Here is a 19730-nt window from a genome sequence, read left to right on the forward strand (position 1 = left end):
GGTGCTTTATAAACTCAGCAGGTTGTAAAAGAAGGGATTACGAAAAGCCCCTTCTCCTGATTTAGGATGAAGTAGCTACAAAGACAGAGTGTTTTTTTCTTCTACCAGGAATGTTCTGAGAACAGTTTCTGGGCTCCCATTCCAAATATTAAGTCATACTCAAGGCAAACAAGAGTGAATAACTGAAAATATTCACCTTAATTTCTTGGTTATAGCTCCAATTAGGCTCATATACCCTTTTTTGGGGGGGAGGTGGGGGCAGACTGGAGCAGGGATGCTTTTTATCTTTTTTTTTTTTTTTGTCTCGTCCTTTTTTTTTTTCAGAGCCGCACCCACGGCATATGGAGGTCTAATCGGAGCTGTAGTTGCCAGCCTACACCACAGCCACAGCAACACCAGATCCGAGCCGCATCTGCGACCTCCACCATAGCTCACAGCTAATCTATTATGTTCTTAGTGACATAATAATAAATATAACACGAAAAACTAAAATAACCAACCACATGGTTCTAAGGGCAAGTGTCAAGAATGCCAGATCTGACATTAAAAAAAAAATTGGGTTTATAGAGTTCTCTGGTGGCTCTGCAGGTTAAAAGATCCAGCGTTGACACTGCTATGGGAGCAGGTTCAAAATTCCACACGCTGTGGGCATGGCTCAAAAAAATTAATTAAAAAAAAAAAAAAAAAAAAAGACAGGAGTTCTTGGCTCAGAGGTAACAAATCCAACTAGCATCCATGAGGATGCAGGTTCAATCCCTGGCCTTGATCAGTGGGTTAAGAATCTGGTGTTGCCGTGAGCTGTGGCATAGGTTGCAGACACGGCTCGGATCTGGCAATCCTGGTCCGTGGTGTAGGCCGGCAGCTGCAGTTCTGATTTAACCCATAGCCTGGGAACTTCCATATGTCACCAGTGTGGCCCTAAAAAGCCAAAAAACAAACAAACAAACAAAAAACTTGGGTCTAATTCATCTTTTTTAACATGACTATATATATATTTTTAATTCTAGTCCCAATTTTTTCTTTACTATGCATAACAGTGGTATATTTCTATCACAAAATTATATAAAACCTCAGCATACACAGAGTAGATTAAAAGTTACTGCAAAATCAACATATTACAAAAAAAAACAGGGCATTTGGCCTAACTGTATATAATGCGGTGTATTTTCAGCTGCCTGACAGCATGTAGGCTCTCTTACCAGATGGGAACTGGATGAATTATTGAATGAAATATGAATTATTAAATAAAAATTTGAATTTTTTTAAACTCTTGGCAGGGGGTAAGGAAGAAAGGCTTATTTGTGTGCCTGAAACTGTCCTCACCTGTCGAAGCATGTAAAGATAGCACATATCTCCACAAATAGAATTTATTCACCAAAGCCATTTCTTCTCATATTATTCTCCAATTCAAGATGCTCCCTTACCATAAAGAATTAGTAATCAACACCAAGCATTCTTCCTCAGTTTTCTTTTGTGCCAATGCCAGCTACTATGGGAACTTGCTAAAGGGACAGAATTAAAAATCCAGAGTCCCATTGTACCAGTATGACCCATTTAATGGGAGGGCTAGGATAACACGAATAATCTCTACAGATCTGTGTTATATAGGCAATAAAACATACACCTTTGTAGCATGCCGGCATTTAACCAATCATAGAAGCTATTTGTTGCCTCATATATTACAAAGCAATAGAGATTTAAGGGATAATGTTCATGGAGGCAGAGGATACAAAGCAATAAACAGCATTGGAGGTTGGTTAAATGCCAAGTGAAGCCAGGACTACAGCACCATAAACATTATTCCTATTATATGACAAGATAAGGAAGTAAAGAAGCTGCCCTCCGTCCCACCACAACTAGGGCTCGACTGCTACTCCTGGCCTTAGGAAGGGAAAGCAGGCCCCTGAGGTCTATGAGCTAGTTACATGTTTCATGTCCCAGAAAGATCTGAACAGAACCTCAACCTGTATCTACATGTCCTCTGGGAGAAGAAAAGATCTGGTAGTAGATATCCTGGGGGCAGGGGGCGGAGAGTAACAGCCCCTCAGGGACACACTGGACAGAGAAACAATCAAAGGATTTTTCCTTAAGAGAACAGACTTGATACTGAGTGGTTATGATAGAAACCTTTCTCAATGGCTAAAAATGGGATGATTCTACCCATCCATTAATAGCATCTCCTCAGAGGAAATGTGTTCCTGTTCTTAAGGAAATAAGACATTCTAAGTAATAAGCTTACACAACCAGCTTCTGCTCAAAGACTGGTTATGGTAACCAGAAGGATGACTTAAATCTGCATAATTTGTATTGCAAACCAGTGTCATGTAACTGAGAGGGAGGTAGAGAAATATGGAAATTGTTGATTCCTGGTAATAAAAATTGAACAAAAAGCATCTAATAGGTAAGTTATCTAATTGTATCCAAATGAAATAACATCTCAAATTCAAGATTACTGACACAGACACAGTAATTTTTCCTGCTTCCACATGCAATAGAAGTTCATAATCCACCTTCAAGTAAAAGTGCCTTTAAAAGTATTAAAAACTTAAAGACTTTCTAGACTCAGCACGAAACTGTATTTCTATTATTTTAATAACACAGAGGCAAAGCTATTTTATAGTCATAATGTTTTAAAATAGATCCTATCTTACAAACACTTCTCAGATCCATACAACTCAAATTCAACCAGTCCTTTACCAGAGGGTATCTGGGGCTCTGTTGCCTTAACACTAACCCATTCTCTAGAGGCAGCTCTAGTAACTATTCCTGCTACCACATTCCATACAGAAGTATTAGCAAGGATATTTCTTTCTCCGAGTTCCTCTTCATGAGAGTGATGAGGCCTCAAGAGAAACAGAGACTCAACAAGAGAAAAGGAATGAGAAAGCTCAAAAAAAAAAAAAAACAAAACCAAAAAAACCCCCATCACCTGTCTTTTCAAATAATAATGCAAAGAACACAACCTTCAGCAGCCATCTTTTTTTAAAAAGTACATGTAGCATATTTAGAACTCAGCTGTGTCACATCAGACTTACTGTTGGGAAGTGGATCATGAACAGAATCCAAAAATAACAGCCATTAAAGACCTAGCAACCAAAACATGTTTACGTATCCATTGAAAGCCCTGTGGTTTTGATTATATGGTGGAGAGCATAATCCACTAGTCTATTTTAGGTGAATTTTCCTTTCACCTTCCCTTAATATTAAGGCGTAAGATGATTTCTGAGTCTAGGCAGAGAATATTTAAATAATGCAACATTCCTACAGTTCCTGTTGGCTGTTTGTGCGTGTGTGTGTGTGTGTGTGGATAAGTCTCTTCATTTATAATTTGCTGTCATTCCTTCTTCCTCTAACTGGGAGAAGCCACTGATTTTTGAGACTTCTATGGCAGTGCGTTCTAAATACGCCTTGCAAAAATTATCATGGTCCTTATTACCCCTCCCGGAATTTATACAGCTTTTTTATTAGTCTACCATTTCTTCAGTAAAGAATCTGAATCAATGATAGTTGATTATAAATAGACTTGAAGGCCTCAAGGTGATTCCAGAATGAAACAATTTTCAAGAGATATAAGGAAGTTGGGATGACAAGTCAAAGGAACTTTATTTTACAAGTATATCTTCTCTGCCCTATTTTTCACTATTTCCTATAACATAAAGCAATCACAGAAAATCCTGCATAGATTCCACTCTAGAGTTATTTGTTATTAGATATTGGGAGAAAATTGGAAGGAGACTACACATAACTAAAGAACTACGATCTCACATGACTCTAAAGTTTTGACATGCAAAGGAGGTAAAGGAATCAACCATAATTTCATTAAAAAAATAAAACTTTAAAGAATATATAATTGAAACATGTTGCTATACAGCAGAAATTAACACAATATTATAAATCGACTGTACTGCAATTTTAAAAAGTGGAAATTTTTTAAAAACATAATGGAAAAGAGTATGAAAAATAAATTTTTTAAAAAGGAAAAAAAGTCGGAGTTCCTGTCATGGTGCAGCAGAAATGAATCCAACTAAGAACCATGAGGTTGCGTGTTCGATTCCTGGCCTCACTCAGTGGGTTAAGGATCTGGCGTTGCCATGAACTGTCCTGTAGGTCGCAGATGCAGCTCGGATCCTGAGTTGCTGTGGCTCTGGTGTAGGCTGGCGACTACAGTTCCAATTATACCCCTAGCCTGGGAACCTCCATATGCCGCAGGTGTGGCCCTAAAAAAGCAAAAAAAAAAAAAAGCAAAAAAAGTCAAACAACAACAACAACAAAACAAACAAAAGAAACAAAGGAGGTAAAGGGATAAAGCATGCTACCTCAAAGCCTTAAAGTAGCTTCTCATCCTTTCTTTTTTCTATGAAACAAATACCTTGAATCCAAAAGAAGGTAACAATCTCCCTGAGGGGAAAAAGCCTTAGGGACCCAGGCTAGAAGTTAAAATGAATCTTAAGAGCCAAATACCAATAAACAATTCAGAAATGGGAGGGAGAAGCAGGGGTAGGAAAGGTTTATGTTAAACAGAACCGGACAAAATATGAAGGAACCAAAGTAGAAAGTCCCTGTTTTCATATCTAAAAGAAACAAACACAAAATCCTTCTGGGATCTCACAAATTTCAGTGAAAACTACTGTTTTCTGATAAGACAGCCTCAAAAAACCCTATTTATACATTTCTACCTCAGAGAGCCAGGTAGAAGACCTGCTTTTCCTATGTATTCCTTTCTTTCCTTTTTTTATTTTTTTGTCTTTTTTCTTTTTAGGGCCCCACCTACGGCACATGGAGGTTCCCAGGCTAGGGGTCTAATCGGAGCTTTGCTGTCAGCCTACGCCAGAGCCACAGCAATGAGGGATCCGAGCCACGTCTGCGACCTATACCACAGCTCACAGCAATGCTGGATCCTTAACCCACTGAGCAAGGGCAGGGATTGAACCCGCAACCTCACGGTTCCTAGGTGGATTCATTTCCTCTGCGCCATGACAGGAACTCCTTCCTATGTAGTTCTTTATTTTTATCATCCATTTCTATTTACTTTTTTTTCCATTTTTATTTTTTTAAGTCCTTGTCTGAGTAGTGGTAAGCATATGACATATAAGATAGACACTAAGCAGCTAAAATAATAAGTGAAGTAAAACAAACATAAGTACAGAAAAAAATAAATCTTTTCACCAAAAATGCAGATTTTTAAAGTAAGTAAGATAAGTAAAAAGGGTACCAGATGTCAATTATGGGAGTCACATTAAGTACTATTATCAACAAATTCACACACAAAAATTTGAAGGAATCAGATTGAGATTGTGCTGAATAAAGCTGCCTAAAAAGTGAAACAAATTTATTCTATTTTCCCAAGTGACTTTTATTATAAAAATATATATATAAAATATAAACCATATGGGGAAAACATGCAGTCAACAAAAAATAAAGTTGAAAACTTTGAGAAGGAAGGAAATAAACCCTAAATACTTCAGAATATAATGGCTTTTTCAGTCTTTTATGAAATTCTCAGCATTGAAGGGAATTTGGAATCATCCTTTTGCCCACTGCTTGTCACCAACCCCATCTCATCCACCTCTCAAATTCCAATTCTTAGGAATCTCTGGAACTTAACTCTCTCTTCTTTTTATCCTTCTCTAAGTATTTACAATGTTTCATAGAACTAGTCTGTAATCTCACACACTACCAGCGAGTGTCACTGGACAGTCACATGACATACTCCTAACTGAATAGAAATTCAACCCTTCTGGTTCCATAAAATCAACTTTATGATTCACCTTAATGAAGGTGAATAAAATTTTTCTTGAATAAAACTTTCTTTGTATTCCTTTCTTTTTTTTTGGCTCCACCCATGGCATGTGGAAGTTCCTAGACCAGGGATCAAACCAGAGCCACGGCAGTAACCAGGGCCACAGAAGTGACAATGCTGGATCCTTAACCTACTGAGCCACCTGGGAACTCCCTTTGTATTCCTTTCTTCATCCTTTGTTGGACATGGCAAAAGGGGAGGGTCTAGGAATAAGAGTTAAGAAGGTGCAAAATAAAAAATTAAAAAAGCAGTTTCAACACAATTACTTTATTTAAAAAGTATATGGTGAAAAACATTTGACATATAATGTACATGTATACAAACAATAACATGGCAGCTGACACACAGAACAAGTCATTTCATGGCACCAGCTGGTGAAAATAGCCGAGAAATCTTGTAGCTGTGTGACTGCTGTGAGATCAGTTTCTATGTTGGATTTGTCTTTCCTAGATGGATATTTGCCTTAGCTGCGAATAATGATTTTTCTAGATCAGTGGTCAAAAGAAACACCTTTTTTTCTTAAGTGAAAAATTCAAAACAGATTCTGGAAATTTGAGGTCCCCGCTGAATGGGTACATTTTCAGCTGCCCATCCAAATATGTTGAGCAGACTTTTATATCCATGAAGGTTGAAGAGAAGGTATTTTTAAACTTGCTTTGTATTTATATAAATAGCTTTAGAAAAGAGGCAAGAGCAACATGTATTCCTCAACAGTGTGTGTTGGGAAACAAACACCAGTAGAATAACAATATGAAAGAGAGCAAGGCAGATTTCATTAGGGTAGAGTGCCTACACTTCCTCATAACTTGGATTTACACACTGCAAATCCTCTGATCTGATTACCTCCAGTGATCACGTAAAACACCGGCTTTAAACTCTTTGCCTTAGTGATAAAACAGCCACTTTGATTCACAACGAGACATTCACAATAAAGTATATTGTAAACGTACCTGTCCACAGCCCGGGGCATTGCACACAAACGGTCTGTCGTCTCCCATATTTCATAAAGCAGAGCGGAGCTGAGGAGGGGGAGGTAGGGGGAAAAGTTATGTTAAATACGCTGGAGTTAAGGGGGGGGGCGCTTCAAAAATATCAAGCCTAGAAACAGGTGTTCCAAGAATGCCGTCTATCAAAGCTATAAACACCGGCTACTTTGGGGAGACCCATTAGACAGGTGGCATATGATCTACTGTGCCTCAATTGAGAAGTTTAATTAGAAAAATGTAGACCTAAGTAGTCATGAAATTTCAAGCCTTTTGTAGATTTTCCCTCTTTCTGCTACAGTATATATAACATACTTCTCCAGTCTGCTGAATTACAACCAGTGCAGTTCCCTACGTCAATAAATCCACTGAACGCTCGATGCGGAAGCCATATTTCTGAACTAGAGAAGACCAAAATTTGTCATTTAATTAATTAAGGGATTATAGGAGGGGTGCTCCATTTTACAGGGCCATAATCTGGCTCCCTGGTGTATAAACTACAAGACTGTTGGCAAGGGCCGTTTATCCCAGATTATTGCCAAAGAAAACAAAGCACCCATCCTATTGGGCTACATGGGAAATGATTTTCATTAATAAAAAAATAAAAATAAAACCCTTCTCTCCCCACAGGGAGCCTCCTTCTTCCCCCACCAATCATCTGTGGCAAATGGAGAAATATCAGTACCCTTCCCCCTCTGATTCTATTTATGGCTAGGTTTTTAAAAGCAGCAATAAAACAAATGTCGACTCTTTGGGGGTTTACTGGGTGAATATGTTCCGGCTGTTTGTGCTGCTCTCGGCCAGAGTTCTTGGGCTGCTCTGTTGCAGCCAACAGATGTGTGCTGCTGCAGGGGATAAAAGAAATGGCACTAAAAGGCATCACCATCTATCCTCTGTTTCTCTGAAGAATTTAACAGGGTTTATACTGTGGTTGTTTTTTTAATTATTGAAGTTAAACTCTTGAAATGTTGATCGAAATTCCTTGTCAAAGAGCAGTAATTCCAAGTGAATGTGTTGGGGAAATTTCTCACATCCCAACTAGGAATAAAAATAGAGGTAGAGATGGATAAGGATTAGAAATGCAAATCACAGTAAAAATATTCCTAAAAGATAAACCGTATTTTGGAAGGGTGAGAGAGAAAAAAAGAGGAGGGACACAAAAATAGTCATCATAAAATTAACACCTAAAGGACATTTTCAAAGGTCCTTCCACAACACAGAAAGCAGTATGAAAGAATATGAACAAGGGAAGATGAAAGAGGAAGAACTACAATTTGAATATACCTAGAAATCACTTCAGAACTGTAACCAAATTTCAGATAAATGAAAATGTCAGGTTAATCTCAGTCAGGTCTGCATTAAAATAAAATGCTAAAGTGCTAGACTGAATCTGGCAATCAGAAAACCATGCTTAAAACTCAGAGGGCAGAGGTAACATCTCTCCTGCTCTCTTAAGACTCACTCTGGGGTTGGAAACGCGTATTTCTGGTAGTCTGATCAGTAATTCCACAACTAATCGGTGTTTAAAATTGTGGGGTGTCCCATAAAATAGAAAGGGCTTCTTAGTCATCTTTCAGTGTGATAGGAACAGGGTCTACCCATGAAGGAAACTGATGCTGCAGCAGTGCTGTAATGGAAGAGCGCCTGTATATACATAGGTGTACACAGATTTATATCACATTTAGCCAGGATAAATTGCTTCAATAAATTCTGTTCCTGGGAGAGGCCAGCTCAAGCTGATGACTGGGTACGGGGAAAATGAGAGCTTTATTCTTCACATAGCCCCAGGACAAGGGGGTTTTCTGGTTTGTTTGTTTATTTTAAATACATGGTGATTTTTTAGCACTTTCTGGAACTACAACAGAGTACAAAAAATAAATACAAGTACATAACAGTAAATACATGTAAAGACCAATGCCATTATGGCTAAAAACTCAGAACATTTCTGGAAAGCAACTGATCTCTGGAAAAATTCCTAACAATTGCTGTGCTGGAGGTAATTTCACTTCCTGGTCCCAGAACCTGCTTTCCTAACATAATCGCTAAATGAGAATTTTATTTCAACAAGATCCTCTAACATATTTTCAACCAGGAAGTATAAACTACAAGGGCTAGAGCAGATATAACATAAAGACCAGGCTGGATTCCTTAGTTTTACCTTAGTTCTGTTTTTTGAGGCTGAATTTCCTGTTTTCTACCTATTTGGAGGAAGAAAAAGGTCTTGGCTGGAGAGTAGGACAGCACTGGCATAGGAAGCAATTAAATATATTCTGGAATGGTTTTCCTCAAAACACAGAATTCAAAATTTGACTTGGTTTTGCACAATCACATCATAATATATGGCTTCAAATTTTATTTCGCCGCATCCTTACTAGGAAATTGAGATGAAAAAATCATGACTTTCTAAAAGAAAAAAAAGGCAAAAAAAAGTTTGGGGGAAAGCATTAAAATGTAACAGAAGCAAGTATTTTCATGGCTCTTAAATATTCAAATCTGACAGCCACTAACTAGGATTTCCTGCTTCCTTCCCATTTTGCTGGCTTTTGTTTTGCCATTTTCACCAAAGGGAGATCACAATGGGAGGAAGAAGGCCCTCTTTCCTAAACACCTACCATTATTCATAAATCATTCCCTCAATCTCTTGTGCCTTTTCATTTCCCATCATACTTGCTTTTAAAGTGATGTCTTTTTGAGAAATTAAATATTTAACAATAGTGATCTGTCTCCCCACTTAAAAAGAAGTTCCAGTTAATATCTTAAAAAAAACCTTTTTTTTCACTTTCAGTCTGCTGTATCAATTGCTACATACACAGAATGCCATTGCTTATTTCTATTTGATACTTAAATCTTTAATTATGAGAGGTCAAACTGATGCCTTCACAAAAACAAACAGCAACACATTTTTGTAGTATAAAGAGACTAAGACAAAAGGTGAAATCTTGAATAAACGATGCTGCTATTCACTAGACTTTAACTCACAGCCCATTTTTAACTGTCCTGCTTGACAAGTAGATCATGTATCTAGACATGGCACTCAAGTCCACTGTCTGTTTCTCAATCTATTCTTCAGGATGAAACTCAAGTATTTTATAGAACTAAGCGATAAATGACAGGCAGGGGATATATACATTTAGAGACACTTCCAAGGAAAAGTAAAATGCTCTCAGTGGAGAGCTTAGAACAGGAAAACAAAGATTCGTAAAAAGGCTGTCCAAGGGGCCAAGTTGGCCAAAGAAAAAGCTCATGAACTCACTCACCAGAAGGCATAAATGATTATCAAATTGGTGTTTACTTAAAAGATAGAAAGTTATGTTAATGCTGGCAAAGAAGTGAAGAAAACCCAAGGTTTACAGAATGATTTTTAAAAACTGAGGTAATTTCATAAAATCCTTAAACAGTTTTGTCAGGGCCTGAAGTATACCCTAAAATGGTCAATATGTAAGTAAGAAAACTGATTCTCTTTGTATGTATATATGTATATCTTTTTTTTTTTTTTTTTTAAATGAGGATAGAGCCTGTCAGTGAGGTCTACAAAGTCAGTTCTCTGGACCTGGGTGTAATATGATTACTTCTTTTTTTTTTTTGGCTGTGCCCGTAGCATGTAGAAGTTCCCGGGTCAGGGACTGAAACTGAGCCACAGCAGTGACAACGCCAGATCCTTAATCCCCGAGCCACCAGGGAACTCTAATATGATTATTTCTTTAGTAACCAAGTGATGTTAGTAAGATGGCCCAACTTTAGGTAAGAGTACAAAAACATACCCAATGGCCCGTTTGTAGATTCCTAATAACAAAATGCAGACACTGCTAAGTACAAAAAATAAAAAGGGCATGTATACCATAAATATCACTAGCTATCATTCATTCATTCAAAAAAAATTACTAAGGAACTACTAAGTGCCAGGCAAAGTGGACATAAAAATAGAAAGACAATAATAGCCTTTTGCAAAAAAAAAAAAAAAAGAATATTTCACTCATCTGTGCCAAAGAAAACCAGAGCTGGACAGTAGTTAAAGCAGTAAAAAACAGATTTTATTCAGGAAAATTGCAACAGAGGGTAAGAGATCTCACTGTATAACCAGGCTGTTTTGAATACAGCATAAGCAAGTGGGAATTTATAGCCAAGGATCAGGGTAGGAGTTGGTGGCTAGAAAATTACTAAGAGGAAACATGATGGGTAGGGGGGATTCTGGTTAAACTAACCTAACAAGATTCTTGCTGAAGACAAGCCAAAGTGATCATACATCACCTGGGGGAGGGCAGGCAGAGGATGAAGAACCTGATCAGATGTGAGAGTGATCAGATATTGAGGGTGGGAGGCTCTTGCTAAACTGACTTAGCAGGATTCTTGCTAAAACTCGATTTTACAAAGAAGTAAACAGACAGGCCTAAAAGAAGGTTCAGGAGCCTGACTCAAGTTTGGTCAAGCAAAGAATCTTTGTCACTTGGCATGAAAGATGCCAAGTAAGAGGTAAGAATGATGGCTTAGTTCCACAAATAAAAAAAAAATGGTTGTATTACCTGTGACCAAAAGGGGAATGGGGTAGAATATAGAGATCTAGTTTAAAACTCCTAGAAACTTTTCCTCTCATAAAACAGTTGATACTCAATAAATATTTACTGATTTAATCTGAAGTCAATACTCAAGTATATTTTGCTGTAATTTTATACTTATCTTTCCAAGTTTTGCAGAAAGTTGCTGGGTCCACAAAACAACCACTATGCAGGTATTAATGTATTTAAAGCTATATATACTTAAGACATTTTTTTTGGCTGCACCCATGGCATTCCCAAGCTAGGGATTGTACCCATGCCCCAGCAGCGACCTAAGCCTCAGCAGTGACAATGTCAAATCCTTACTCTGCTGCGCCACAAGGGAACTCCTAAGACATATTTTAAATACATGTTCACAACTACTATGTGCCTAAGAGACACTGGAGGCACTGTATATGACTACACCCGACCAACTGTATGCTTTTCTTTCTTTCTTTCTTTCTTTCTTTTTTTTTTTTTTTTTTTTTTTGGTCTTTTTAGGGCCACACTTGCACCATGTGGAGGTTCCCAGGCTAGGGGTCGAATTGGAGCTGTAGCCACTGGCCTACGCCACAGCCACAGCAATGCCAGATCTGAGCCGTGTCTACAACCTACACCATAGCTCACGGCTAACCCACTGAGCGAGGCCAGGGATGTACCTGCGTCCTCATGGATACTTTGAGATTAGTTTCCGCTGAGCCACCACAGGAACTCCCAATTCTATGCTTCTCTTATCATACAAGTAACAGAGAGGAAGTTCTACAGTTATTGGTAAGAGTGTTAAAATGGTGTTGTTTCCTGGTAGCTTAGTGGTTAAATATTCGGCAATGCTGTGGCCTGGGAACGTTCATTGGCAGCCAAAAAAGAGGGGGGGAGGATTTGGCAAGTTAACCCTTAATTGACCCTTGAAAACAAAACCTAGACCAGAACTGTTAAGATAGTATTTTCAAGTATGCTTGCTAGTCAAGGATGCAGCAGAGAGGGCACCTTAAAAACAGGAACTTTGGGGAGTACATATTTGGACAATCTTTTTGGAAAGCAATCTGGCAATGTTTATACTAAGTGTCTTAAAATGTTTTATATGCTTTGAACAAATCATTCTTCTTTCAGAACTTTATTCTGAGTCTAAAACCAGAAACATGGACTATTTGCATAGGAAACTGTTCACAGTCATCATACTCATAACAAAAAAGAAAAACTAAATTAAATACCTAAAAAGAATGGATAAAGCGTTCCCATTGTGACTCAGAAGTAACAATCCTGACTAGTATCCATGTGGACTTGGGTTTGATCCCTGGCCTCATTCAGTGGATTAAGAATCTGGCCTTGGGGAGTTCATGTTGTCATGGCTCAGTAGTTAACGAATCCAACTAGGAACCATGAGGTTGTGGGTTTGATCCCTGGCCTTGTTCAGTGGGTTAAGGATCCGGCATTGCCGTGAGCTGTGGTGTAGGTCACAGAGGCAGCTTGTATCCCTTGTTGCTGTGCCTCTGGTGTAGGCTGGTGGCTATAGCTCCGATTAGACCCCTAGCCTGGGAACTTCCATAAGCTGCAGGAGGGGCTCAAGAAAAGGCAAAAAGACAAAAAAAAAAAAAAAAAAATCTGGCCTTGCCAGAGTTCCCGTTGTGGCTCAGCGGTTAACGAATTCAACTAAGAACCATGAGGTTGACAAAAAAACAAAAACAAAAACCAAAAAAAAGGAGTTCCTGTCGTGGCGCAGTGGTTAACGAATCTGACTAGGAACCATGAGGTTTCGGGTTCGGTCCCTGCCCTTGCTCAGTGGGTTAACGATCCAGCATTGCTGTGAGCTGTGGTGTAGGTTGCAGGCGCGGCTTGGATCCAGCATTGCTGTGGCTCTGGTGTAGGCCGGCAGCTACAGCTCCGATTTGACCCCTAGCCTGGGAACCTCCATATGCCTCGGGAGCAGCCCAATAAATAGCAAAAAGACAAAAAAAAAAAGGAACCATGAGGTTGAGAGTTTGATCCCTGGCTAAGATCAGTGGGTTAAGGATCCGGCGTTGCCATGAGCTGTGGTGTAGGCTGCAGATGAGGCTCAGATCCCGGGTTGCTGTGGCTGTGGCATAGGCTGGCAGCTACAGCTCTGATTAGACCCCTAGCCTGGGAACCTCCATATGCCTTGGATGCAGCCCTTAAAAAAAAAAGATAAAAATAAATAAAATAAAAAGAATGGATAAATATAAATTAAGATACTGTCTAACAATAGACTGACTATAAGTTGTTAAGAATAACGTTTATGAAAGCTATTTAATGACATGAGAAAATTCTATACATTAAGTGGGGAGAAAAAGCAGGATATAAAATTGCATATGCACCATAATTCCAAATCTATAAAAAAAAATCAAACAAAATAATAAGCATAGAACAAGATGAGGGAATTCATATCAAATGTTAATAATGGTTATCTTTGGGTAACCATTATTCCAGATGATTTTATTTTTTCTACCTTCAGTGTTTTCCAAAGTTTCTACAGTGATCACAGGTTGCTTTTAATAAATCAAAAGACTATAATATTAATAATAAAAAATACTGATCTGGGGAGTTCTCTGATGGCCTAGAGGGTTGAGGCTCCTGTGTTCACCGCTGTGGCTCTGGTTGCTGCTGTGCAGCATAGGTTCAATCCCTGGCCCAGAAATTCCTCCATACTGCCTGTGAGGTGAAAAAGGGAAAAAAAAAAAAAAAAAAAGAGAGAGAGAGAGAGAGAGAACCTGAAATACATGTGCAACTTTCATTTAAAAAAAAAAAAAAAAAAAAAACCGATCTGTATGACTTAAAAAAAAAGTCAATACCTGCCAGATTATTCTAAAGCACTAAATAGTACGGTATTTACAAATGATACAAAGTTGTTCACTCTCTACTACAAAGCAAGAGAACCACAGAACCAACTGACAAATTAAGTTCAAAATGGACTACCAAAAAAAAATCTTTCTAAAAATATAAACTAACAGCATCATATAGAAATAGACATGGTGGAAACTTAGAATGACACACAGGATAAATCAAGCATTTCAAGGTAATTCCGCCTTTATTACCCTCAAAGACCCATTTTCAGACTCCCACAAATGCTCCCTAACAATGAATAGTACTTATATTAAACACTTAGAAGTTGTCCCGACCATCCAGCACAGAGGGAATAGAGATGGAATCAGGCTGAGCAGGTACTGAATGCCTTTCAGCTAAGCTACAAACAAGCTAAAAAATTTTAGGCACTCAAACAGAGCTCTACAGGCTCCATTCCCTTGTGATATTAAAAAGAAAGAAATTATATACAATCAGTTCTCTTCCAAGAGCATAGCTTTGGATACCAAGTTACAGATTCTAAGATAATTTAGCAGCTGCTAAGCAAAGAGTACAAACAGAAGTACAAAATCTCCACCATAGCAGTCTCAACCTATTATTCTCCGTAAGATACTCTGTGCTATTGTGATTTGCATTATCTCTAGAACACTGACTTATGAAAAGTTTCTAATAAACATATGAACAGTGAAACTATAATGAAGGTACATTAACCTCAGAAAACAGAGAAGTCTCAAGTTTTACCAGCCAGTAGATTATTTAGGAACTGAAATTTCTTTTCATTTTTCTTTTTTTTTAGGGCCGCACCTGTGGCATATGGAAGTTCCCAGGCTAGGGGTGGAATGAGAGCCAGCCTATGCCACAGTCACAGCAATGCTGGATCCAAGCCGCCTCTGCAACCTACACCACAGCTCACGGCAACACCTGACCCTTAACCCACTGAGCAAGGCCAGGTATGAACCCCCACCTTATGGATACTAGTTGGGTTCATAACTTGGTGAGCCATAACAGGAATTCCAGGAGCTGAAATTTCTGTTCATAAATTCTGGGGTAATTTTCTATAGTATTATTTAACGTAACAACAGCTTAATACATTACTTCATTAGTAGGTAAACCAAATGCCCCAAAAGGATTAATAAAACACACATACACTTCTACTAGTGTATACCAATTAGTCTTTTATAAAGCACTTTGCTAACAGATTGAAATATGTAGTAGAGAGTTACCAAAAAGTAGGCCAAAGATGAGTCAACACATTGAGGATGGCCTGAATCTTAGTTACCTATTCTCACACACCCCAAAGAAGATATAAAAATGGACAACATATCTTTTCATAAACCCAATTCTAACTCAATTGTGTATTTTCAACAGGTATTTCTTTTTCTTTTTTTTCTTTTTTTCCTCTTTTTGCCTTTTCTAGGGCTGCTTCCTGCAGCATATGGAGGTTCCCAAGCTAGGGGTCTAATTGGAGCTGTAGCTGCTGACCTACGCCACAGTCACAGCAAAGCAGGATCCGAGCCGTGTCTGTGACCTATACCACAGCTCACGGCAATGCCAGATTTTTAACCCACTGAGCAAGGCCAGGGATCAAACCCACAACCTCATGGTTCCTGGTCATCAGATTCGTTAACCACTGCACCACGATGGGAACTCCCAACAGTTATTTCTTATATGTTTATTATATCAATGAATATCCAGGAGTTCCCATCGTGGTGCAGTGGTTAATGAATCCGACTAGGAACCATGAGGTTGCGGGTTCGGTTCCTGCCCTTGCTCAGTGGGTTAACGATCCGGCATTGCCATGAGCTGTGGTGTAGGTTACAGACGCGGCTCGGATCCCGCGTTGCTGTGGCTCTGGTGTAGGCTGGTGGCTACAGCTCCGATTGGACCCCTAGCCTGGGAACCTCCATATGCCGCAGGAGCGGCCCAAAGAAATAGCAAAAAAGACAAAAAAAAAAAGAATATCCAGACACATGAATTTGAGGGATGGTTTCTTGAAGCATTATTTTAGTCTAGGAAAATTAAATAATGTTCATAGTTTTAACACTAGTTATATTTTATTATAATAATTATAATAATTTTTAATCTCATAATCCAGTTATAGTATATATCAAGGATTGGCAAACTCCAGCCAATGGGCCAAATCCAGCCTGCAGCCTGACACTTTTTTTTTTAACTCAGTGAATTTTATTACATTTATAGTTGTACAATGATCATCACAACCCAATTTTATAGCATTTCCATCCCAAACTCCCAGCACATCCCCCCCACCCTGCAACCTCTCTCATTTGGAAACCGTAAGTTTTTCAAAGTCTCTGAGTCAGTGTCAGTATCTGTTCTGTAAAGAAATTCATTGTGCCCTTTTTTTAGATTCCGCATCTAAGTGATAGCATATGTTGTTGGTGTCTCACTGCCTAACTTCACTTGGCATGATAATTTCTAGGTCTATCCATGTTGCTACACTGCAGTTATTTATTTATTTCCTTTTTTTTGCTTTTTAGGGCCGCACCCATGGCATATGGAGGTTCCAAGGCTAGGGGTCCAATAGGAACTACAGCTGCTGGCCTATGCCATGGTCACAGCAACGCCAGATCCGAACCTCGTCTGCAACCTACACCACAGCTCACAGCCACAACGGATCCTTAACCCACTGAGCGAGGCCAGGGATCGAACCTGCAACCTCATGGTTCCTAGTCAGATTAGTTTCCGCTGAGCCATGACAGGAACTCCTATATTTTTAAGTGATTAAAACAAAAAATCAAAGGAAGAAAATTTTGTGACATGTGAAAATTACATGAAATTCAAATTTTAGTGTCCATAAATAAAGCTTTATGGGAACACGGCCATGTTTATTCTTTGCATGTTGTCTCTGGCTAGCTACTTTTGTGCTACAGTGGCAGAGCTGCAATATCTAACATATTTATTACTATCTGACCTTAGTTTGCCAAATCCTGGTATTTATGATAACTATTATTAATTAAAATACAAGGTTGAGGAGTTCCCGTCGTGGCGCAGTGGTTAACGAATCCGACAAGGAACCATGAGGTTGCGGGTTCGGTCCCTGCCCTTGCTCAGTGGGTTAACGATCCGGCGTTGCCGTGAGCTGTGGTGTAGGTTGCAGACGCGGCTCGGATCCTGCGTTGCTGTGCCTCTGGCGTAGGCCGGTGGCTACAGCTCCGATTCGACCCCTAGCCTGGGAACCTCCATATGCCGCGAGAGCGGCCCAAGAAATAGCAACAACAAGAACAACAACAACTAAAGACAAAAAAAAAAAAAAAAAAATACAAGGTTGAGGGAAGTTCGTTGGTGGTCTAGTGGTTGGCACTCAGCATTTTCACTGATGCAGCCCAGGTTAGAGTCCTGGTCTGGGAACTAAGATCTCACATCAAGCCACTGCACTCCACGGCCAAAAAAAAAAAAAAATTAAGAACAAAAAACCGGAGTTCCCGTCGTGGAGCGGTGGTTAACGAATCCGACTAGGAACCATGAGGTTGCGGGTTCGATCCCTGCCCTTGCTCAGTGGGTTAACAATCCGGCTGTGGTGTAGGTCGCAGACGTGGCTCGGATCCTGCTCCTGCGTTGCTGTGGCTCTGGTGTAGGCCGGTGGCTACAGCTCCGATTTGACCCCTAGCCTGGGAACCTCCATATGCCGCAGGCGCGGCCCAAGAAATGGCAGAAAGACAAAAATAAAAAAAAAAAAAAAAAAAAAAAAAAAAAGAACAAAAAACCAACAACAAGGTTAAGATATCCCAATTACAACAAATAGGGTTAGGGTTAGATTGTTAATAAGGACTTTTATTACGTGATTATTCAAGAAATTTTTTATTTGATTTCTCAAGATTTATAAATTAGGTTTTCTTAAAATATAATTAAGCTAGCTCCACTGTTCTCAATCTTTACCATAGTCACCTAGGCACCTTGTAAAATTACAGATTCCTAGGCCTCCTGGATTCTCTTGGCACTGGGGCCCAATAATCTACACTTCAAAAAACACCCTGAAGGAGCTCCCATTATAGCTTAGCAGTAACAACCCGACTAGTATCCATTAGGACACAGGTTCTATCCCTGGCCCTGCTCGGTGGGTTAAGGATCCTGTGGCTGTGGAAAAGGCTGTCAGCTGCAGCTCCAATTTGACCCTAGCCTGGGACCTTCCATATGCCACAAGGGCTGCCCTAAAAAGACAAACAAACAAACAAAAAACACCCTGGGGAGTTCCTGCTGTGATTCAATGGGTTATGAACCCAACTAGTATCCATAAGGACAGGGGTTCGATCCCTGGCCTCACTCAGTGGGTTAAGGATCCAGCATTGCCATGAGCTGTAGTGTAGGTTGCAGATGCAGCTCAGATCCCATGTTGCTGTGGCTGTGGCGTAGACCGGCAGCTGCAGCTTCAATTCAGCCTCTAGCCTGGGAAACTCCGTATGGTGCAGGTGTGTGGCCCTAAAAAGGGGAAAAAAAAAAAAAAAAACACCCTGGGGGGTAATTCCCACTGTAGCAGAGCAGGTTGAGAATCCAGCATGGTCTCTGCATTGGCGCAGGTTCAATTCCTGCCAGTATAGTGGATTAAGGATCCAGTGATGCTGCAGCTGTGGTGTAGGTCACAGCTGAGGCTTGGATTGGATCTCTGGCCCAGGAACTTCCATGTTCTACAGGTGTGGCCTAAACCAAACCAAAACAAAATATCCTGGGTAATTTTGACACAATGATCAGGAACCCACCCTTTGAGAAGCACTAAAATTGTTGAAGAGCTTACGGTAAACAGCTGTATTTTTCAAATGGGTTCCAGGGATCCCTACAGATTCTTGAGAACCTTTCAGAGGGTTCAGGGGTGTTCAGATCATACATGGGTAAAAGCCCTTTTTTTGGCCTCTCTCAGCATGTGGAAGTCCCTGAGCCAGGGACTGAACCTGAGCCATAGCAACAACCCAAGCCACAGCAGCCTTAACCACTAGGCCACCAGGGAATTCCTAAAAGATCTATTTAAAGGGCACAACAGGCCAATTCATATTAATGTAAGGGAGTATTAAAAGTTCACAGATGAGGTTTCATATTCTACACAATAGCTAGCCTTTAAGAAACTATCAGTTTTCAGATTTGAGTGTAGTATCAAAGAAGAAAGGTTATCTACAATTATCTGAAAAGCATCTTTCCTTTTCCTATTACATATCTGTGTGAGCACAGATTTTCTTCATATATACTTCAACCAAAACAATGTATCCTAACAGATTGAATGCAGAAGCAGATATGAGAATACAGCTGTTTTCTATTAGCCAGACATTTGACACTCTTCCCTTCAATTTTTTGGATATTATAGTTATTTACGTTGTTATTTTAAAATAAGTAAATAAATCTTTTAAAAGTTCCCCCTTCTAATTTCTCATATGCCAAATATAAACAGATAAGCAAAAGCTCTTTGAAGACCCCAATAATTTTTAAGAGTATAGAGGGGTGGGTACTGAGACCAAAAGCAGTTTGCAATCCACAGTCTGAAAATCGGCAGAATACCCTAGATTGATCAAAGAGAAGGTTAAAACTAATTTCTGGATTTCAGGCTCAGACAAGCAGGGACAGGTTTCAAAGAAAGAAGCCAGCTTAAACAGA

At 39.4% G+C, this 19730-nt stretch overlaps 1 protein-coding gene across 5 annotated transcripts in view; it reads right to left on the reverse strand.

The window, feature by feature from the left end:
* The window catches only part of ATF7 (activating transcription factor 7), a 112342-nt gene that overhangs the window by 83519 nt on the left and 9093 nt on the right, over positions 1–19730 (reverse strand). For 4 of the 5 annotated variants that reach the window (XM_013987080.2, XM_005652573.3, XM_013987086.2 and 1 more), the window contains exon 2: positions 6751–6819. The exons of the other annotated variant lie outside the window; for it this stretch is intronic. In XM_013987080.2, the coding sequence (XP_013842534.1) occupies positions 6751–6805 (55 nt within the window). In that variant the 5' untranslated portion in view covers positions 6806–6819. The remainder of the gene's footprint in view (positions 1–6750; positions 6820–19730) is intronic. 5 annotated transcript variants of the gene reach the window in all.

This window comes from Sus scrofa, chromosome 5, assembly GCF_000003025.6.
Source record: "Sus scrofa isolate TJ Tabasco breed Duroc chromosome 5, Sscrofa11.1, whole genome shotgun sequence".
In the NCBI taxonomy this organism is placed as follows: Eukaryota; Metazoa; Chordata; class Mammalia; order Artiodactyla; family Suidae; genus Sus; species Sus scrofa.